Below are 24,137 nucleotides of genomic sequence, written 5' to 3' on the forward strand. Positions count from 1 at the left end.
AGAAAGGAAGTTATTTTTTCTAAATTAATAGTGATATAAAAAGAGAGAAAATCTTTTGCAGATATCTTTTCTTTCAAAATTTATGTGAAAATTAATTTTAACAAAATCCTAGCGATTTTATCCTTTCTATACAAAGAGATAGTTTGCTGTTTCTGTAATGAACCCAAAACAGCAATACATGAGTTGAATCTTGACCAGAGATTCCAGAAAGTGACAATAGTCTCTCTCTCTCTCTTTAGGAAGTTTTTGCTGCTTCTTGATTTCCTGGAAACAATGTAGCCTTGCTGTTGATTTTTCATTTTGGCATATGTGTATACGTGTGCATGCTACTTGACTGCCTAGAGAGTTTTCTGTTTTCTTTAAATTTGAAGTGGATGATAAACGTTTGTTCTTTTTTTTTTTCTTTTCTTTTCTTTTTTTTGAGGGGGCAAAAAAGGTTAATTGTGTTGAATTTAAGTCCCATGGCTCTCAGTTGTCTCTTTTCTGTGTGGCAGTGGCCTTTAATAGGAATAAAGTTTCTCTTTCTTTGTTCTAAATAATTAAGAACTGACTGCATATACGTTCACCACGTGAATTTACTCATTAACATCCATGGTGGCTGCTTCTTCACTGCCCATGAAATGCTGCCATCAACCTGCAGGGAAACTGCCTCCAGAGAACTGGAGAAGGACCAAGGCCAGCAGGGCGGGACATGGGGAGGTGCTGGCAGACAGAAGTGGGAACTCTGTTTAGAAGCATAGTCACGGAACTGAGGGAGTGAAGACTTCTAAGGAAGGAGTGATGACATGGTCAAATGGAATAGGGAGGCCAAGTAAGGCGAAAACTAGATAATCCATTAAACGGGGCAATAAAGTTTCATTTGTGACTTTTACAATACAAACTTCAGGGGAGAGGAGGAAGGAGCTTCCTGTTTTCTTTAGGTTATCGCACTCATCCAGACACACGTTTTCAGCCACTGTACTGAAGACTCACAAATCTCTTGTGGCAGCTCAGCCCTACCCCTCAGTCCTCAGATTAAATGTGTGTTCTGGACCTACTTGAATATTCACACTCAGCACGTCTGATTTCCCCCTAGAAACCTGTCTCCTGTCCTATATTCTCTGTTTCAGTTGGTGACTATCCATTCAGTCCCAATGCCAGGACCCTGTCATTTTTTACTCTTCCTACTTACTCACCTTCCACATCACATCAGTGGCCAAGTCCTATCACCTTTGCCACCTAAATATTTCCTAAATCTGCTCTCTCCACCCTATGAACAGAGGCTTTGTCAGGCACTCATCATCTCTCAACAGACTAATGAAACAGTCTCCTTATTGATGATGTGTCTTAAACCTGATTTTCTTTTTCCCAATTTATTATTCACACAGCCAACAGTGGTAGATCCAAATGTAAATATGACCAGGCTACCCCCAAGGTTAAGCCTATTCCCTGTCTCCTCTCTAACCTGCAGGAAAAAAACCACACAACTGAGCATGTAATGCTAATAGGAGGCCTCCCATGGTCCAGCTACAACTTGCCTCTCCAATCTCTTACTCTTGCTCTCACAGGAAGTGTTCCTGAAACACAAAGCTCTTTCTTGCCTCTGAGCTCATCCTGTTTTCTCTGCCTCACATGCTACTTCAAGGTTCATCTCAGTTGTCACCTTCTCCTACAATCTTCATGCTTCACTCACTGGCATGGTTATTTAACTCTCCTCTGTGCCTATGTATTACCATGTGTACAATTCTACAATTACACTCACCAAACCTGTTGTAGTTATTCATTCAATACATATTTGCTGAATACCTACTCTACTCTGGGGAAATAAGATTGAAAAAGAAATACACTAAAATATGGGACTATGTCTATTTAATCTTTGTTTCGACAGGAAACACAATGTTTGGTTCAAAGTTAGATTTCACTGAATATTTGTTGCATAAAGAATTTGAGTTTGCAAAAGTGGATTGTAGAAATATGTCCACAAGATTATACACAACCACGGTAGAGAGACAACACATCTTGTTATGCTGGAGGGTCAAGGAAGTCGGCTTGGCAGAAACACATTGTTAAAGATAAAATTAGGGCACAGTCTAATTGGGCTTTTTAAATGATAAATTGAGCCTTAGAGAAAATGTATGGAACTTGCTGAATAGCATGTCACCTGTTAACCATGAAATCAGAATTCAAATCTAGGTCTGTTTGCTTCCAAAGTTTATAACCTTTTCATTATGACTATAAGTGAAAAAGAGACTGCAGCTATACCATTAGTCATCTTCCCTTTGGTTTACTGACCTAGGCAGAGCTAGTCAGCACAGGTTAGGTTTTTAGTACCTAGAACTAATTAGGGCATAGACATTAAAAATTTAAAAAATATATATATATATATATACCAGCTTACACTAATATCTATATATGTATATATACATATATATCAACTTATACTAATATGAAGGTCTAAATTAATGCCATTCAACCCAGTTGTTCACACACCATATTGATTACTCTCTAAAGACAAAGCCAATACTTTTATAAATGTGAATTAACCAAAATTTTTTTACCAGCTAGTAGTTATTAAAAAGGCAACAAAAGAAAATCCCAAAGGACACACATCACTTGTCTTAAGTACTAAAGAGATAACAAGATTTTACCCCAAACTCTTAGCAGCCATTAAGCTACGTCAAAATTAAGAACATTTATAGAACTTTTATATCCAGCTTTTCACTCTTCCTATTTATTTCCTGGTGTTATAAGCTTGCACCATCAAGTGAAGTAATCATGAGTATGTAAATTAAAGAATATATTCATTTAAAAAATTTTAAATGAAAATTGTTATCAAGCAGAATGGGTAAGGCAAGGTGCTATGTCTTATATATTCAAACAGACAGCTCTTATTCCAATAAAACAGATATAGTCCCTTCTTTCTAAGACACTGACAAATGGTAAAATAAACTTGCTGTTCCAAAGGGAGAAATGATTCAACACCACCAATGGGCAAATTGTTGCTGAAAAGGTGTGTATTTTTAAAACAGCAGCAATAATATTTACTGTTTTCTAGGATAAAATGCCTGAGTATTTATTGTAGTTGCCATCTTTCTCCAGGGAAGAAAAGATCTTGTCTCTGCAACACATCCAATATTGCTAAAATGCACTAGAAGGGATTATAAGTGTTCCCTTCCCCTACAGCCTCAATCTTATTTGATGCTACCAGCATTTGTCCAGCTCCATACCTCCCACACCAGCCCACAACTCCACTACTACTAGAGACCTTAAAGTGTTGTTGGACCACAAAATCCTCCCTCCTTTAACTGCCTATGTATTACTGGCACCAAGTCTTAATGATTTCTCCTCCCAGAGTGCCTCACTCTTCCTGACAGTGCCTTAACTAATATTCTCGTTATTTTTCACCTAGATGTTTTCTCATTGTCCTTCTGCCTCCTTCTGGTCACAGGAGTCAGTTTCTCAAAAACAAAAATCTGAGTCAGCCCCTTTCCTGCTTATGAACCTCTACAAGGTGGATGATAATGTGAGAGAGCAGTGTAGAATCATTGAAAAGGCACACAAATCCAAGCATCCAAATTCTCTAGGTTAAAGGCAAAGTCTAGCAATGTTTCTTTTGGAATAATATGCACTTTGCAAAGCCCTCTCTCTGTTGTAGTATTTATCTAGTATTTACTACATTGCATCTTATTTTTTGTGTGTATTTATAACCGCTAGGTGACTGTATTCTTGAGGAAGGGGATACTTTGTTATTCTTCTTTGGGTCCTGGTGCTGTGTCTGTCACTAAGTAGATGTTCAAGAAGTGCTCACTGAATATAAGCAGTCAGGAAGGAAGGGAAATAGGCAGGAAAGAAAGGAAGAAGATAGGAAGAAAAGGAAGGAGAGAGGGAAGGGAGGAAGGAAGGAAAGAGGGAGGAAGTAAAGAAAGAAAGAAGTGAATGAATGTCATATTTAGAAGCCTACAATTTCACCAAGTGCATACATTAAAACTATTTTTATTCTATTATTTTTGAGTTGGCCCTTTTCTAACTAAAGATAATTATTAACACTTGTATTAAACTAAAGAAGTTTAAAACATTTCATTGTAATGTGTACAAAATAATTATTTCTTTGAAACAGCTTTCAAATGAATTTGGAAACACTGTAGCCTAAATAATTGTAAAGGAATTCAAAGGAAGAACTTCTACGAAACCAGCCATTCAGTAATGCCAACTCATTAGACAATTAGTTCTTTTCCCTGGTGGAATCCACTTGTGCCAACATAGGGCATCAATAATAGTCTCATTGAATATTTATAATCTTACATGAAACTTCTCAGGAAAGGGGTTTGTCTCTACAATTCAGAAGCAACTAATGCTTTTTAAATTTGTAGTGGAAAAAATAAACACCCTATCTTATTTTTTCTAAGGAACTATGTTTTGAGATCTGGTCATTCACATTCATGATGTCGTCATTGTGTCCTTAATTTTCCAAGCTTGAGTGTAAAGGTGATAATAAAATGCTAATCCAAATTATAATACTTTGCATTTATGTAGCACTTCAGGGTTAGCAAAGTGCTATAACATATACTCAGATTTACTCTAATTTAGATTTTTGCTGTCAAAAGATAGTCACTGAATCCGAGTCTTCTCCTCTAACCCCCGTAGGACCATTATTATGGGTGGAAGACTCCGCCTATCTCATTCACTTTCCCCTACCAGACAGCCACCAGCTGTTGTCAGTCATCACTATTGTCTCTCCCAAGCACAGATCTGATGGTACAGAGGAAACAATGCACTGAAGTAGAAATGGCCTTGTACCAGACAAAACTGAATTTGAATGCTGGTTCTGGCACTTCCTACATATATGACCTTGTAAAAGTTAACCTCCTGAGTTTTCTCATCTGCAAAGTAGAAATAATAATACCTTCCTTACAACATTGTTGCAAGAAGTAGATATATACTATAAAATCTAGGTTAGTGCCTTGCACCTATATAATAGGCACTTAAGAAATGGCACTATCTTATTATTTGCCACTCCCCTGCCTAAGAATTTTCATGAAAGGACAACTATTTACTGAGAAAGTACAACGTGTCGGGCGTTACATTATACACTGAAGATGCTGCAGAAACTAAAGAAGCTTACGGTCTAGTAATCCCAAAACAGGGGCATCCAGGCTTCAATAGAGATAAATACAGAATGTTATGAAAGTACACAAATGGAGCATGTGAACCAGTCTTAAGCTGTGACCAGAAAGGTTAGAGGGCCTGAGCTTGGAAAAGACGGTAGAAGGGAGGTGAGATAGGGCGAGGTGGAAAAAAGCTTCAGCTGGAGACCTGGCATTTACAAAGGCAGAGCATGGTGGATACAGAAACTGGCAGCTGCTCAGTGTGTCTGGAGATGTGGTCATGCAGGATGGTAGGAGGGAAGGTATGAGAAAAAGACAAGAGACAGGGGAATGACAAGATAAGACTCTATAGAGGTAAAGGGCATTGAAAGCCATATTAAGAAACTTGGACTTTGTCCTGAAGAGAGAAGAGAGCCACTGAAAAGGTATAAGCAGGAGATGGACCTGATCACATTTGCCTTTTTAGAAGTCACATGGAGGTCCTTAATGTGGTCCACAGAACCATGCATGGGCTTCCAGTGATTTGCAAGCTCCTTGAAATTGGCGGCAAATGTGTATGTGTGTGTGTGTGTGTGTGTGTGTGTGTTTCTGAAGAGAGTCTCAGTAAGGTTGACTCAAAAATGATTAAAAATCACCATCTGAACACCTCCTGTGGGATAAAGCCCTGACTGTTAAACCCTTTCACTTTCTGGCTGAAATCTACATTTTCTATCCCCCTCCACAAAACTTAGAGTCACTTTTAATTTTTTGCCATTCCTAACATACCTCTGGTCCTTTCCTCCTCTTACAGCTTCCTGAACTGCTCTGTGCTTCCCAATCTACCCCTACTTCCCCACCCTACCTTCTGCTCACAGAACTTCTCTCTCAAAACCTAGATGGACTCTTTCTTCCTTCTCCAGGAATTCTCTATATTCCTTCCCCATTCTTTTCTGGCACAAACACAAATCAGAGTCTTAGATTTCTGGTGACCCAGATGGAATGAGAGATAGACAAATAGACCAGTGGACTAGAAATAGAAAGTCCAAAGACTGACCCGTACTTATGTGGAAATACAACAGAACTTGTCTTGCAAATCAGTGGACAAATTAATGACCTATTTTTAAATGGAACAACTGGTCATCTATAAAGAGAAAAGAATGAATCCTTGCTTCACATCATTCTCAAAAATAAATTCCAAATGAGTCAAATCAAAGCATTAAAACTTTTAGGTAGGGAAAAAATAGGAGACCATCTGCACACATTCAAACTGAGAGATAAATTTGACTATTGTAAACGTCTTTTTATCAGAACTACCATAAAAAGAATGGAATGATGAGCCATATATTGAGAGAACTGTCCAAAAATTCATATTCAGAATATGTGATGAACTCTTTCAAATGGATAAAACACGAAAAGGTGTTCAACTTTTTTAGTAATAAATTGTTACCATTTTACATACCACAGATTGGAAAAATAGACTGAAAATATCAAATTTTGGAAATAATATGAAGAAATAATTCTTATCCCTGTTGGTGGGACTTTAAATTGTTACAGTCACATTGGGAAAAATACAAATTCTATTACTTAGTAAATTTTCCTACCTCCTCAGAGAAACATTTGTATATGTGCACTAGCAGATGTATATAAGAATATTCTCAGCAACGTTGTTCAAAAAAATGAAATAACCCAAAAGTCTGTGAACAGTAGACTACATGAGAAAATTGTGTTATATGAAGCATAAAGTAGTAAAGGTGAATTAATCGATTATATGCATAAACATGGAATAATGTTAAAACACAGCATTGAATGAAAAAGTCAAGTTACAGAAGAAAGTATACCCTATTATTCCATTTATATAAAAATTAACAGACAAATCTAAACAATATCTATATTTAGGATTACTAGAACTGTGGTAAAAAGCAAGAGAATGAGAAATTGGTTGTTTTTTGCTGGATCAGGTAGGTGACAAAGGGACATGATTGGGAGGAGAATAAAGTAGCTTTCTTAAGCTGGATTGAGGAGTATGGCTCTTTATTTTATAATATCATAATTTAAAAAAATACATATTATATACACTCTTGTGTATTTAGATTTCACAGTAAAAAATGTTAAAAAGACAAAAACTATCATAAGATACATACAGTGACCTGGAAGAGACGTGGTCCCTCTGTTTGAGGAGTTCCCACTCTGGGGCTTGTTTCAGAATCTCTAGCTTTCCTACTTCATAGACCACTGTGAGTTGCAAAGGACTCTTCTTTATTGTTGTTTCCCTTCTACATTCTGTTAACATTTTTTTGTCTTCTTAAGCTGTATGCTTAACTCATTCATTTTCACCTGATTATCTTTCCTAATGTAAGCATTTCAGGCTACAATTTACTGCCAATTACTCTAGCTGTATTCTGCCATTTTAGACAGGTAATATTTTGTTATTATTTGCTAATATTTTGCTATTATTTGCTTATATTTTGTAATTTCCAGTGTGATTTCTTCTCTGACCCAGGATTATTAAATTTAACTTTATGTATATCCAAATATAGAAGCTTTTAAAGCTATCTTTTGGTTAATAATTTATAACAATTGCATTATGGTCCAAGATTTTGGTATTTTTATTACTAATTCTTTGAAGTCTGTTGAGCCTTCCTTTATGTCTTTCTAGTACATGGCTAATCACAAGGTTTTCATATGCGCTTTTTAAAAAAGTACTCTATAGTAGTTGAGTTTAATGTTCTATATGTGTCCACTAGGACAAGCTAGTGGCCATCAATTCTTCTGTACCTTTTCTTTTATTTTTATCTGTTTTAAATTAATTATTGAGAGATACATGTTAAAATACCCTATTATGATAGTAGATTTGCAATGTCTCCTTGTAGATATGTCAACTTTTTCTTTAACTATTTTAAAGCTATGATACTAGGTGCATACAAGTTTAGAATTATATATTCCTGGTGAGATGAAGTGTTTACTAACATAAAGTCACTATCTCTCTAGTAATGCATTTTGCTTTAAATCAGTATTGCTGCATTAGCTTTCTTTTGGTTAATTTTGCCAGTTTTATCTTTCTTCCATCAAGTTTTGGGTGTATCACTGGTAATAGGATATAACTTGATTATGTTTAATTTTAGTCCACTCTGATAGTCTTTTTTTTAATTGGAGAGATTAATCCATATTTATTAATGGCAGCTATTGGTATATTTGTATTAATTTATCCCATTCTACTCTTCATTTCTATCTGTCGTATTTCTTCAAAGTATTTACTTATATGTATTAAAGATTATATTATATGTAAATATTTACTTATGTGTATTAAAGATCTTTATTTTCTCTATCTCATTCCATTTATTTTGTTTCTACCCACTATGAAATCATACACCTTATTTATATTTCTTTAATTGTTACCCTAGAAATTTTAACATTCATACTTAATTTTAATCTAAAGTTAATTAGTGTCTTTACCCTCCTCCCAAACAATGCAAAAATCTAAGAATGTTTTTGTTTCCCTTTTTTCTGACACATAGGCCTCTGTTGTTCAGAATTTTAGTTCTATGTTGATTTTTCTCAGCTTTACTGAGATATTATTGACATGTAACATATGTAAGTTTAAAGTGTACAATGTGATGATTAGATACATGTATATATTGCAAAATGAGTACCACAATAATGTAGTAAGTTACCAATAGCGTACCACATCTCAATCCCTTCACATAATTACAGTTTGTGTGTGTGTGCTGATAACAGTTAAGATCTACTTTCTTAAAAACTTTCAAGTATATAATACAGTGTTGATAATTATAGTCACTATGCTGTGCATTACCTCTCAAGATCTTATTTATCTTACAGCTGGGAATTTGTGCCCTTTAACCAACATCTTCCCATTTCTCCCACCCCCCAGCTTCTGACAATCACCATCCTACTCTCTATTTCTATGAGTTCAGCTTTTTTAGATTCCACATATACATGAGATCATACAGTAAATATTTGTCTTTATCTGATTTATTTCATTTAGCATAATGCCTTCAAGGTCCATCCATTTTGTGACAAAAGACAGAATTTTTATGTTTTTTATGGATGAATAATATTTCATTGTATATACAGTTGACTCTTGAACAACATGGGAGTTAGGGGCGTAAACCCCCAGACAGCTGTAAATCTGTATATAGTCTTCCCTCAGCTTCTGTGAGGGATTTGTTTCAGGACCTGCCACGGATACCAAAATCTGTGGATGCTCAAGTGCCATAGTTGGCTCTCCAGATCCATGGTTCCACATCTGAGAATTCAACCGTTCATGGATAGTATAGTGCATATATATATATACATATGTATAGATCTCACATCTTTATCCATTCACCTATTGATGGACCCTTAGGTTGTTTCCATGTCTTGTCTGCAGTGAAATTGGGGTGCAGATACATCTTTGAGATAGTGTTTTTATTTCTTTTGGATATATATGCAGAAGTTACAGGGATTACTGTATCATATGGTGGTTCTATTTTTAATATTTTGAGGAACCTCCATGTTGTTTTTCATGATGGCTGTGCCAATTACATTGCCACCAGTAATGTACATAGGTTCCCTTTCCTCCACACCCTTGCCAACACTTGTTTCTGGTCTTTTTGATGACAGCAGGTGTGAGTTCTTATCTCATTGTGATTTTGATTTGCATTTCCCTGATGACTGGTGATGACAAGCATCTTTTCATATACCTATTGACCATCTGTATGTCTTCTTTGGAAAAGTGTCTATTCAAATATTTTGCCCATTTTTTAATTAGATTTTTTTTTTTTTTTTTTACTATTGAGTTGTATGAGTTTCATGTGTATTTTGGATATTAACCCCTTTTCAGATAAATGGTTTGCAGGTATTTTCTCCCATTCCAGAGGTTACCTTTTTATTTTTGCTGATTGCTTCTTTTGCTCTGCACAAACTTTTTAGTTTGATGTAGTCCTACTTGTTTATTTTTGTTTTTGTTGACCTTGCTTTTGGTATCATACACAAAAAATCTTTGCCAAAACCAATGTCAAGGAGATTTTTTCCTATGTTTTCTTCTAGGAATTCTACAGTTTCAGGTCTCACATTTAAGTTTTTAATTTATTTTGAGTTTTTTTTTGTGAGTGGTATAAGATATGTGTCCAATTTCATTTTCTGCTTGTGGTTATCCAGTTTTCCCAACACCATTTATTGAAGAGACTATCCTTTTCCCATTGCATCCTTTTGGCTCTCTTGTCAAACATTTGTTGACCATACATCAGTGGGTTTATTTCTGGGCTCTCAATTCTGCTCCATTGATCTGTATATCTGTTTTTATGCCACTACCATACCGCTTTCTGTTTTGACCTACACTGACTTTTTAATCCCACAATTAGACATTTTGTTTTTGTTTTATTTGTTCTCTCTCTCTTTTTCTCCCTATCTTCTTTTTTCTCCCTCCCTCCCTCCCTCTCTCTTTTCCCTTCCTTCCTTCCTACTTTCCTTCCCTCCCTCCTTCCTTTCTCCCTCCTTTTCTTCCTCCTCCCTCTTTTCCTCCCTCTTTCTTTTTTCTTTCTTTCTCTTTCTTTTTTTTTCTTTCTTTCTTTCTATTCTTTCATTCTTCCTTCCTTCCTTCCTTCCTTCTTTCCTTCCTTCCTTCCTTTCTTTCTTTCTTCCTTCTTTCCTTCCTTCCTTTCTTTCTTCTCGCTTTACTCAGAGACAAAACTGAGAAAATCATGCATTCACCACTGACTCCTTTTGCAGGACCCAGTTTGTTTTTTTAACTTCACTCACTGATGGCATCACTCTCAGGAGAACCCAACTAGGTATGGAGTGGTCTCTAAGCCAATCTCCAACCTCTGTTCAAATCCCAAGCAGTCTTCTATGCTTCCAGTTGCAAAACAAACAAACAAACAAACAAAAAAACCCTCAGTCTTCAGCCACCAGAAACCAACAGATACCACCAGAGCAAAAGCTAAATACAGACCCACTTAACTCGGTGTATTAGCATTTTCTTGTTATTCTAGAGTTTGAGAAATTCCAGTATTTTGCAGCCATAGCTCACCTATGCATTAAAGGAATGTGTGTGTGTGTGTGTGTATGATTTTGCTGTACTAAAAAGTTTTTCTTTGAATATTTAGTCCATCATACTGCTGAAAATAGAAATTGATGGGTATCTTTTCACATTCTTACCCTCAGTGCTGAACATAGACCATACTATATAATAGGTGTTCAATAAATATATTTTAAATACATGTAGATGTTGTGGATGCAGAGATTTCACTCCATGATCCAAATATCCTCATGCTGTCAGGCAAATATTTGAAACTAGTTTGAGTTACACAGTCTTTGAATTTGGAGTATCTTTAGTTTCTACAAATACAACATTATCCCTCTTTAGCCTTCATCTGGCTAATTTGTGCTGGCTCTTAGGTGATCCATTTTTTATTACCTCTTCCAGAAATACTTTCATGAGTCAACCTTGTCACCATCATCAACATAACTTAGGGCAGATATTCTACCAGTGTGTTTTCATTATATCTGATATTTACCTTGGCATAGTCATTAAGTCTTCCTTTAATTAGCTATTAGAGTTTTTGTTTTATACTATATTGAAGAATTACAGCTATTTCATGATCATTCTTTACATCATTTTCATTCAAAACATGAATATTGAAAGAATCACTAAAATGTCTTCTTAATTTCTTTGCCACTTTATAGACATCATGACTCATATTCAAGAGTTCACTGTTTGTTTATTAAATTTAGATTCCATTGAGATTGTTTATCTATCTGAAACTTCCAAACCAGTGAAGTACCACTCAGCTGGAGCTTACCATTCTCTTCATTTTCTCTTTACTTATCTAAGTATATTTTCAAAGATATTTATGCAACATACACTATGTAAAAGACACTGTGCTAGTCACTTTGATATATACAAAGGTGAAACAGGTTGACACCAAGATGAATCAGACATGACTCCTGCCTTCAGAGACCTCATCATCTAGAAAAGTAAGAAATAGATTATTATATAGGTATATTTCTCTTTCTGTATTAACATTTAAATACTAGTAATTGCTAACAGTTGTCAAACTCTTACTATGTGCCAAACACAGTTTTACACTTTTACAAGTAATTCATTTCATCAAACCCAAGGCCATTGATTATAAGAAACACCATTACCATTATTGTAGTACCACTAAGAAAAAAAAAACACTGCTTACAGATATAACAATGTTGATTGGAAGATGAATCCCAGACAGCAAAGATGTTAATACATGAAAAAGTGCAAGACTTAGAACTGATGACATATAGTAACTCATTTAATCCTCTCAACAATCCTTCAAGTTAGGCAATGTTATTGTCCCCACTTTACAGATGAGGAAATTGATAGAATTCAGAGATATTAGGTAACTTTCCCAAGATCACACAGCAAGTGAGTAGGTAAGTGGGGATTAAATCTACATGAATCTGATTCCAAATGCCATGCTCTTAGCCTCTCTCAAGATCTTAGGATCTTGGATGCTCTTATGTAATAAGGTGTTCAGGAGTGCCCAAATCTTTTGTTCCTGATGTGGCTTCATTTAAAATTGAAGAAGAATATAGGGACCTCTATTAATTCTTGAGATAAACTGAGTATTTAGTTGAGATGAGGCTTGAATTTACAAAGCAAAAAACAGTTTTGAAAATAATTTGTCTGAATTTTACATAAAATGGTTATAACAATCAGACTAAAAATTAGTTAATACATCTTACCAGTATCAGCCAAGAGGCAATTGATATTTTTAAATCTATGCATCTATAACTAACCACATTGCATGTAGTGCAATGGTCCTAACAGAATGATAGAGACTGGACAAAAACTTAAATTAACTTTGGCCATGAGTGTAGACATTTTTTTTTTCTATTTTTAAAGGGAAAATTAGTAGTTAGCGGAAACTATCTATCAAAGTTCTCATTTTTAGACTTTATAAAAAGAAGTAGCAACATTTCTATGGAGAATATTGAAATCCTAGTACTACATGAAGTATTGCAAATGATCTTTGTAAGGAGCCAAAAGCAAGAAACTACATATTCTATCTTAAGTAATAACCAGCACAATCTATTTTTTTAAAAGCTAATGAGTTAAGAAATAACAACCACATACTACATTGTTTTGTCTATAAATTATGAATTACATTTAAGAACAAGCAGCAGTTAAATGTACTGTGGGCCAATTGCATAGTCATGGATACCAGAGACTTCATCTGTGGAAATTCAGCAGAACAGAATTAGAAATGTCCAACAGAAAAGATCTCATTAAGATAATTTTTCCAGAAATGAATCAAAAATTCTGATCCAGCTGTTCAAATCTTGATTAGTCAAGATGAGATGGACATAGCTAAAAAATCTAACCATATTGTTTCCAGAAATGTGATACTGGAAACACCTACATAAAAATAACCAGACAACTAGAGTGTTTGTTAAAAATGAAGATTTTGATCTTCATCCCAGACCCACCATATCAGTACTTCTTTGGGTAAAGCCCAAGGACCCACATTTTAACCAAGCATCTCCACCCACCAGTGATTAAAACCATGCTGGATTTAAGAACCATTACATTAACACTTGACTCTTCCCCATCTAGTACTTTTGGATTGGTTGAAGAAGTGAACCAATCACTAGTGGTTATTTTTCACCAAGTATCAGAGATTAAATGTTTCATTTGGTAGATATTTATGAAGCAGTGTGGGGACACACAAAAGAAATGTGAGCTCATGTATTCAACTGTATTGCAGTTCTTGCATGTCAGATAAACAACTGTTCAACATGATTAAATGGAAGAAATTTGTGGTTGTGGAGAAAGAGAATTGAGGTAATCCTGGTAGCTGTGAGAATAAAAAGGAAGGGGCTACTCCAGAAGTTATTTCAAAGAAAAAAATAAATCAATTGGTTCAGTGGCAAATTGAACACTAATGTTAAACAGAAGGGGAAAAGTAGAATACCTTGGGTGGCGAATGTGGGCAGCAGAGAGTAGGGAGGTACTAACATGGCAATGGAATGTGAAAAAACTCTGAAGAGAATCCAGAAGATGAGTGTGGAAGAAGGTGAGCCTTTTCGGGTTGGGCCCTTTTACTATCACATTTGTAAAGATGGTGAATTGAATTTTGTTACTAAGTTTGTATATGAATGGACTTAACCAAATTGAGATCTAATGAATTATTATTTTCTTTTTACAGCAATTGTTCAACTGTCAAGCTCTAAGAAAACTAAGTATTCCTGACAATGACCTTTCAAATTTGCCAACCACTATTGCTAGTTTAGTTAACCTTAAAGAACTCGACATCAGTAAAAATGGTAAGATTCTCATTTCATCTCTAAATAGCTTGAACTTTTAACTGAAAATATGTTTTAATGTTTTCTCTTAGCAAATGATATACACTTTTTCTTTGATTTTGTTGCAACTCTAGCTTAATTTTTGTTGAAAAGCTAAATCCTAATTATAAATCGAACAGAAAACTTCTCTCCCCTCTTACTAATGTCCCTGACTCACTCAGGCCTTATTTCCCTCTGCACTCAGATATGTGATTTAATCTTTTCTAGACTATTTTACTGACTTTGCACCACTTATTTTCCTCATTCTCAGGGTAAAATTTTTTCCAACATGTCTCAAGTATCACTTGCTCAATGAGGCTTACCTGTTAACCCTTCTTGGAATTGAATTCCCAGTTTCCTTTACTCTGCTCCATTTTTTTCACACAGCACTGACCATCTTCTCAGTATATATGACTTACTGATTTTTTATGGTCTTGTCTATCTTCTCCTGCCCCAAAATGCAAACTCCATTATGTGGCAGGAGGGATTTTACTCTGTTTTAGTCACTGATGTATCTCAAACATTTAGAGCAATGCCTGGTGAATAATAAGTGCTCAGTAGTATTTGTTATATTTTTGGCTAAACTTGTTATATCTGGTGATTTTGTTGATATTCATGTTGATGATCTTTTCTTCTAAATGTTTGTGGAAGTCTCCTGTGTCCTAATACGTTCACTAAATCCTCATTTCCTTCCATGCAAACTTGGCTAACTGTTTTATTACAATAAAGCAAGGATCAGTCAAAAAGAGTTATGTCTAGACACTATGAGGATATAAAACATGACCCCTTCACCATTAAGCTAGTCAGTTAAACTTTGTGTGTGTATGTATGTATTGCTTTGGTAACTTCAGGCAATATGCTTGGTGCGAAAGGAATAGGTATCAACAAAACAGATCCCTGCCCTCATGAAACTTGCATTCTAGTACATGCGTTAGACATTAAACACATAATTATGGATGATTAAATAAACAATTGAGTGTGAAGATACATTGGAGGGGAAGGATATGCATACTAGTAGGACATAATCCAGTCAGAGTAGTTAAGTAAAGTTACCCTAAGAGATGATAACCAAGCCCAGACAGGACAAATAAGAGTTGTTATTCAATGGGTATAAAGTTTCATTTGTGCTGGATGAATAAATTCTAGAGATCTGCCATCCAACACAACATAGTGCCCATAGCTAACAATACAATATTATGCACTTCAAAACAACTATTCTTATTATGCACTAGAAGCATACCCTATGTCCCTTGCCTGTTTTATTTTCTTAATAGTCTTTATGAGAAACTGACATACTATATTTTTAACTTGTTTATGTATTGTCTAGATTCCCCTAACTAAAACTAAAATTCAGTGATGTTCTAATTTTTTATTGTTGTCTTGGTCACTGATACATCTCTGTTGCCTAAAACAGTGTGTGGCATATTGTAAGAGTTCAATAAAATTTATTGAATGAATTCACGAATGAATGATCCTTCTGGAACATTGAACATTTGTTGAAATGTACCAGTTTAAATGGCTAGTGATTTCTTCAGTTCAAGTATGTGAGAGTCATAGAAAAGTTTAGAGTATCACTGGGGAAAGAAGACTAACACTTACAAATAATCAATGAATATCAGAGTTCAAGTAAGGCATATGGCTTGAGGAATTCCATGAAGCACAGTAGCATCTGAATAAAGGAGAGCATTTCATTTGAAGGAAACAGATAGAGTGCATGGGACTTCCTTGACAGTCCAATTGTTAAGACTCTGCGCTTCCACTGCAGGGGGCACGGGTTCGATCCCTGGTAGGGAAACTGAGATCCCGCATGCTGTGTGTTGCGGCCAAAAATAAATAAATAAATAAAATTTTCAAATGGGGGACACACACGTCTTTCTATACCAACTTGATTTACCACTTAAGGGGTTTTCATGAAGCCAAACCTAAAAGGACCATTTGCCGATTTAGAGAGAGAACAGCAACTAGATTTAGGCCCATTGAAAGATAACATAAAGGCCTACATTTATTGTTTTAAAAATAGATTTACAGGTCACATATTATTATGAATTGATAGTTCTGTACTTTAATAACAAATAATGCTATTTATATACATTCACACATCAAATTCTATTTTCAAATTACAATTTCTGAGAAATGTCATATGGTCAAATATAACACATCACTTGGCCTTCAGGCAGGTTTGGCTGGATAGTTCATGTAAATAAAAAATCTAGGGCTTCCCTGGTGGCACAGTGGTTGAGAGTCCACCTGCTGATGCAGGGGACACGGGTTCGTGCCCTGGTCCAGGAAGATCCCACATACCGCAGAGTGGCTGGGCCTGTGAGCCATGGCCTCAGAGCCTGTGCTCCGCAACGGGTGAGGCCACAACAGTGAGAGGCCCGCGTACTGCAAAAACAAAACAAAACAAAAATCTATCTTGTTCTTAAAGAGAATCAGAAGAAAATTCATCACCAAATATAAACACAAAACTCCTAAGAAATATGACATTTTTATGAGCATTATAATCATCTCCTAGCAGTCCTCTTGCATCAAGAAATTTGTGTTGTCAGTATGTAAACTGCAGGTTATACTCCTACTTAGAAGTAAGTCTGTGAGCATCATTAGAAGTCCTAGTAAGTAGTATTTAGGGGCTTTTAGCTATGCTTATGATTGCTACATTATGGAAAAAGACAAAGCAAAGAATGACAAATCATTCTGCAAGGTTAGTATAGTAAAAAGGTTTAATGAGCATGATGACATATCAGCCATTGCTAGAATTGACACAAACAGTAAAAGATTTCAACACATCAGTCCTTTCACAAAATCATACCTAAAAAGCTGTCACTGAATTCTGTGGCAGAGACCTAGACAGTTACTTAAGGAACATAATACATCCTTTGGGAATCTGTCAAGTGAAGAAAGAGCAGATAGCAGAAAGTAAATGCAGTGTCAGCATCACAGTTTGACAAGGTTAGAATAGCCCCAGTGGAAAAGAGTCAAGACATGAGAGAATATAATCAGTATTGGGATTTAGGGACAGAAAATGAATGTTTATTTGGAGGCAAGTACTCATGTAATTGCTAGTCAATCTAGGTAAACATTTGCCTGACTTGTGTTGGAATTTGATAAGTGACCCTTGATGAAATTAATTCAATTGGAGGCTGAGGTTAAATCTGATCTTGGTTGTGCCTGTGCCTCCAATCTTTACTTGTCATGTCTAATTCTTCCACTTATCCTGATTCACCATTTCTCCTTCCATAATTCAAAAATACTACTTTATATTAAAACCTTTAGATAAGTGAACTATTGTGGACAGAAAGGTACCTAGAAATTTTTTGTGAATAGCTTTCACTACCTCTCTAATCATACTGCCAGCTAAACGATCTCCCTTCCATTTCATCCCCAGGTAATGCCAAATTATCATTCTCAAATGCATCAGGCTGGTTACTGTGACACAAGAAATGATACTATTTTCTCTGCCCAAAATATTTCTTCCTCCCACTGTTGTCCCTCATCAACCAGAGTCCTCTTCACCTTTAAAAAGACATCTCTGATGTTATGTATTCTGGAAAACTTTCCTGACATCCTATACACAAAGAGAATTAATTGCTTCTTCCTCTGTATATCTTTATACTTCCGTCTCACTTTGTAATTTATTTTTTTAATATTTCAAAAGGTAAATTTTATTTTATTGATATTTTCAAATGTTTTGGCTGTTTAAAAGACACATTTTTTAATTATTGAAATATAATTGATACAATATTATGTTAGTTTCAGGTGTACTACATAGTGATTTGACATTTGCATACATGAAATAATCACCAAGATGTCTAAGAACAATCTGTCCCCATACAAAGTTATTAGGGAATTATTGATCATATTCCTTATGCTGTATATTACAACCTCGTGGCTCATTTATTTTATAACTGTAGGTTTTTACCTCTTATTCCCCTTCACCTATTTCTCCCAGTCCCCATTCCCTCCCCTCTGGCAGTCACCCATTTTTTTCTCTATATCTATGAGTTTGTTTTCATTTTGCTTTGTTTTCTAGATTCTAAACATGAGATCATGCAGTGTTTGTCTTTCTCTATTTCACTTAGCATACTACCCTCTAGATCTATTCATTTTGTTGCAGTTTCAGAGTTTTTTAAGGCTGAGTAATACTCCATTGTATATGTATGACATATCTTCATCCAATCATTTGTGGATGGACATTTCAGTTGCTTCCATATCTTTGGTATTGTAAATAATGCTGCAATGAACATTGGGGTGCATATATCTATTTGTATTAGTGTTTTTGTTTTCTTTAGAAAACTACCCAGAAGTGAAATATCTGGATCATATCGCAATTCTATTCTTAATTTTTTTTAAACTTTTTACTGAAGTATAGTTGACTTACAATGTTGTGTTAGTTTCAGGTATACTGTAATTTAATTTCTATATATCCCTATGTATTTGACAAGATTGTAAAACCCTTGAAGTCAGAGACTATCTTATTCATTTCTCTATTTGGAGCTACTAACACAATATCTATACATGGCAGGTGCTCAGTAAATGTCTGGTCGGTAAATAAACATTATACTTTAGCATTCTTTTAAAATATATAATATATTTTTATATTATATTACATTAGGGACCCTGCATAGTATAGGGTCCCCACCTCTTATACTGGGATATGTTAAATGTTGTAACTGAGTGCTGGAAAAGACAGAAATGATGCTGCAGTAAGTGATGAGTAACCACTAAAATCAGCTCCAACCTTCCATATAGAAATATATTTAATATTCTGTTCTTGGGAGAATGACTACTTCATGTCAAGCTTTGACCTTTCCCTTGAGTTTTAGACTGGTATAGCCAACTGCAGGCTGGACATAGCTATAATATGTTCCATAAACACCTCCAAACATAACATATTTAAAACGAAGCTCATCATCCACCCTAATCTGCTTTTCCTCCATTATATCCAGTTTTCTGTTAATGTTACTATTATCCACATAGATATTCAATGCAAAAATCCATTCTTTCTTCTGGCTCCCATATGCACTGTCAACAAATTCTACCAATTTTACCTCCTAAATATATGTCTAGTCTGTTTCTTTCTTACCATTCCCATTGTTACCATGTTAATTTAGTGTCTTGTCTGTTTCCAGACTGGTTAACGTAGCCTTCTAATTGGTCTCCCCCTCTCATTATCGCCACCACGATTCCCAAACCTATCCTCCACAAAGTAGCTTCAGCACTTTCTAAATTGTAAATATGACTAGGTGGCTCTCCTTCTTAAGATACTTCAGTTGATCTAGGATAGAGCATAGGCTCCCTAACAAAGCATTACAAGTTCCCACAATTGATCACCTACACTTCCATTCCATCTGCTCATCTCACAAAGATGATTTATACTTTTTAACTTTATGGTCTAGATATTGAAGAGCTGCCTCAAATGTTTAATGCTGTTACAATAACTCTGTGACTCTATTTATATAATTTCCTCTGCCTAAATCACCTTTCACACCTCTTTTCCCATGGTTCAAACTTACTTATCATTCAAAACTCAATTTAGTATTGAAAACACTTGACACTTAGTTATATTAAAATATTTAAATAGGGACTTCCCTTGTGGTGCAGTGGTTAAGAATCCGCCTGCCAGTGCAGGGGACATGGGTTCAATCCCTGGTCCAGGAAGATCCCACATGCCACGGAGCAACTAAGTCCGTGAGCCACAACTACTAAGCCTGCGCTCTAGAGCCCATGAGCCACAATTACTGAGCCCCCCTGCTGCAACTACTGAAGCCCACGCACCTAGACCCGTGCTCCACAAGAGAAGCCACTGCAATGAGAAGCCCACGCACAGCAAGGAAGAGTAGCCCCCACTTGCTGCAATTAGAGAAAGTCAACACTCAGCAACGAAGACCCAACACAGGCAAAAAAAAAAAAGATCATGTAGCTTTAATTTTTTAACGGTAAACATTTTAACCATGAAGAAAATTATATGAGACAGTAATGTGCCCACCATGTAGATTAAACTGATGGCATTTATTATAGATATAACACTGTAGCTTTTTTTTAATGAAACTTGTAAATTCTCATCTCCATCCCTTTTTCCTTCCTCTGAGTTAGTGTGTTTAAAATTTCAATGAAGTGCTAACACATTGTGTATGTTATTCTGTAAGTTTTCATTCTACATTATGTTTCTAAAATTTGTCCTTAATGATCAATGTGAATATAATTGCACCAGCATAGTACCATAGTTTCCACTGCTCCATATCCTTGCTAATACCTGGGGTTATTCGATATTTTAAATGTTGGCCAGTCAGATGGATATATAAGGATAGCTCAATATTTTAATTTATATTTCATTAATCACCAGTGAAGTTGGCGCTTTTTCATTTCTTTTTATTAACAAGTGTAGAGTATCTTTCTCTGCAAATTGACTTTTTGATCCATTTTTATTTTGGATTGTTTGTTAGGTTCTTGATGATTTGAAAGATTTACATACTGTGAACACTATTCTCTTATTGGTTAAATAGGTTACAAATATCCCCTCCCAGTTTGTGGTTTGTCTTTTTGTTTTGCTCGGGATGTCATTTGTTGTAGAGAAGTTGCCAATTTTAATATACTAAAATTTATCACTCTTCTCTTGTAGGCTGTATTTTTACAGCTTATTTAAGAAATTCTTTTATATGCTAATATCATAAAGCTGTTTTTCTACATTTTCTTCCAAAACCATTAGTTTTCTTTTCACATTTAGGCCTTTAATTCATTTGCAATTTATCTTTTGTGCTGTATATTATCAAAATTTATTTTTTCCATTTGAATAGATGATTAATTGTTCCATCAACATTTATTAGTCTCTTGTTTTCTAATTTATAAATATACCTATTTTACATATAAAAGACATTTTTTCCAAACTCTTTGTCTTGCTCCATCAGCTTACTTGCCTATTCTTGTACCAATATCACGTTGTTCTAAGCATTATAACTTAACATTAAGTTTTAATATTTGATACTACAGGTCTTCTTTCTTTTTAAAATGTGTCTCCCTGTTCTTGGTACTCAGTTATTTATATAAATTTTAGATTAACTTGATGAAGTTCACAAACAATCTATTAGAATATTTTTAATTGGCTTGAATTTAAAGATTCATTTGGGATGAATTGATATCTTTGTGACATAAGTATTGTAATCCGTGAACATGGTACTTACCTTTATTTAGATCTTATTTTGTGTCTTTCAATAAAGTTGTGATTTCTTTCAAGAAAGAGCTGCACACATTTCATTAGAGTTATCTCTGAGTAGTTTAAGTTTCTAGTTTTATAAATTGTATTCCTTCTATTTGTATTTATTTATTTATTTATTCTGGCCACACTGCACGGTATGCGGGATCTTAGTTCCCTGACCAGAGATCGAACCCGTGTTCCCTGCAGTGGAAGCGCGGAGTCTTAACCACTGTACCGCCATGGAATTCGTGTATTCCTTTTAGAAATTTTAAGTAAATTTTAGTTGATCCTATATAGAAACATTGCTAATTTTGATATTTTGATCTTACAATCAGCCATGGTGCTGAAATATAAATTCTAATATATAACCAGTAGTTTCTTTTGAATTATTGTATATAAAATTATATCATCTGCATGTGACAATTTTCTTTTCTTTCCCATTCTTATACCTTTATATCTTCTTTTTTGTTTTCGAATTTTATTTATTTATTTTTATACAGCAGGTTCTTATATACATATTAGTGTATATATGTCAATCCCAATCTCCCAATTCATCCCACCATCACCCCCAACCCACTTCCCCCCTTGGTGTCAGTACGTTTGTTCTCTACATCTGTGTTTCTATTTCTACCCTGCAAACTGGTTCATCTGTACCATTTTTCTAGATTCCACATATATGCGTTAATATATGATATTTGTTTTTCTCTTTTTGATTTACTTCACTCTGTATGATAGTCTCTACATACATCCACATCCCTTTATATCTTCTTGATGACTTTTTTATAAGTTATAATTTCCTGGGAAATAATCTATTCCATCACCAGATGTTCAATTTTATTGTAAAGCATTGTCCATAGACTTCTTTTATGTGTTTTATAAATCTCTACCATATCCATGGCTGTTTCTTTCTTTGTATTCTTAACGTTTTTTAATTGTTCCATCTATCTTGTATGTTTTTATCTCCCATATGGCCAGAGGTTTTTCTACTTTACTAATCTTTCAAATAATACTTTTTTGACTTATTTTTCTCAATACTTTTTGGTTGGCTGGCTTTTTCTCCAATCATTAATTTCTATTATTCTACTTTATACTGCAGCTTTTTTATTATGCCCCTCCTACTTTCTTACAGTTTCCTCAGTTGTTTATAGTATTCCAATAAACTTGAAGCTTTTTTAGTTATCAAATTATTTTTATTGAAATATGTTGAAGACTACATAGTCTGCATGATTTCTCTTTATTCATTGACTTTCATATTGTGGCCTAGGATATGGTCAATTTTTAAAAATATTCTTGGTTGCTTGTGATAAAAATACCTATTCTCAGATTATTGAGTACAGGCTAGGGATCATCTAATAATATTCTTTATTCTTCATTACATTGTAGGCTTTTCTAGGACAAATACTGTATCTTAGTGATTCCTATATGCTTGAACATTGAAAGCAGATTTCAACCTCTTGTGTTCAATAAAGATTCTAGTCTTTCTTTTTAAAAATAAGTACATTAACCTTTATCTTTCTTGAGAGAGAGAGTGAGAGAGAGAGATGTAAATAAAAATTCATGCTGCATGTAAATCACCCTTCCTCTCTCAGGAAAATTCCCAAAAATTACATACAGCAATCCATGAGTAAATCATTGGCTTTCCATGCCAATGGATTTTTTATCCTTTCTTGCTCAGATCTTAATCCAACAGTAAAACTATAATCTTATGTCCATCAGAGATAACTGCATTTTATGATAGTGTGGTATCTGAATAAATAGTCTATTCCTGTTTGCAGAGCTGATACATGGTCATAATGGAGTAAATTGTTTTATATGATAAAGCAAGATAATGAATGATAAGGTTTAACTGGGCAGTGATTCAGTTTTAGGTCTGATTGTTGATTTGTCATAGCTTCAGAGAGACTATGACACTCTAATTTAAGGACTTTAATGAAAATGAATTAATGTGAAAATGCTTCCTAATTCTGCAGCAATTAAGTTATTTTTTCTCTCATCCTCTAAAACTTATTTCTATACAAGAATGAATTTGAACAGCATCATAGTGGGCCAATTCACTGTTGTTAGTTATAATGAAAGGCGATCAGAGTTGAAGGTATTATTATGTGTTTTACTGACTTGCCAATTATTCCACCCCTTCTCCAAATGCATACAAAACACTGAAGACAAATAATATCTTCAGCTTTCAGTGAAGAGGAGGAGTTTCTGTCAAACACACCAGAGAAAGAAGATATGAGTAACCAGTTAAATGATGAAAATCTTTAAAATTTTGAGCATATTCAGAAAAGAATAGAGACTCTAGTAGTATATATATAAATTCTTAAGGAAGTCTATTTTGGGATGCCTTATGTGGGTTGGGGAGAAAATATTACCCTGCAGTTGTTTTCAATTAGCAATAAATATGTTCTTTGATGTTTGGCAAATCATTAGGCCATTTGTTTAGAGTGAAGCCTATTATTTTGCCCTATTAAATACCTCACTTTCAACGCTCTTAATGTGCTATTTATCTGAAAATCACTAGCACTTCCCTTACTGTAAGACTACTTTCCTTTCTACAGAGTCTACTT

General features: G+C 34.8%; 1 protein-coding gene across 2 annotated transcripts in view; it reads left to right on the top strand.

Moving 5' to 3' along the window:
- LRRC7 (leucine rich repeat containing 7) overlaps nucleotides 1–24,137 on the top strand; it is a gene marked incomplete at its 3' end in the record, with an annotated part of 502,056 nt that overhangs the window by 192,334 nt on the left and 285,585 nt on the right. For both annotated transcript variants that reach the window (XM_082614056.1, XM_082614055.1), the window contains exon 4: nucleotides 14,246–14,363. In XM_082614056.1, coding sequence (XP_082470182.1) covers nucleotides 14,246–14,363 — 118 coding nt within the window. The remainder of the gene's footprint in view (nucleotides 1–14,245; nucleotides 14,364–24,137) is intronic.

The sequence above is a fragment of the Mesoplodon mirus genome, assembly GCF_964341445.2.
Source record: "Mesoplodon mirus genome assembly, chromosome: 3".
NCBI classification, from domain to species: Eukaryota; Metazoa; Chordata; class Mammalia; order Artiodactyla; family Ziphiidae; genus Mesoplodon; species Mesoplodon mirus.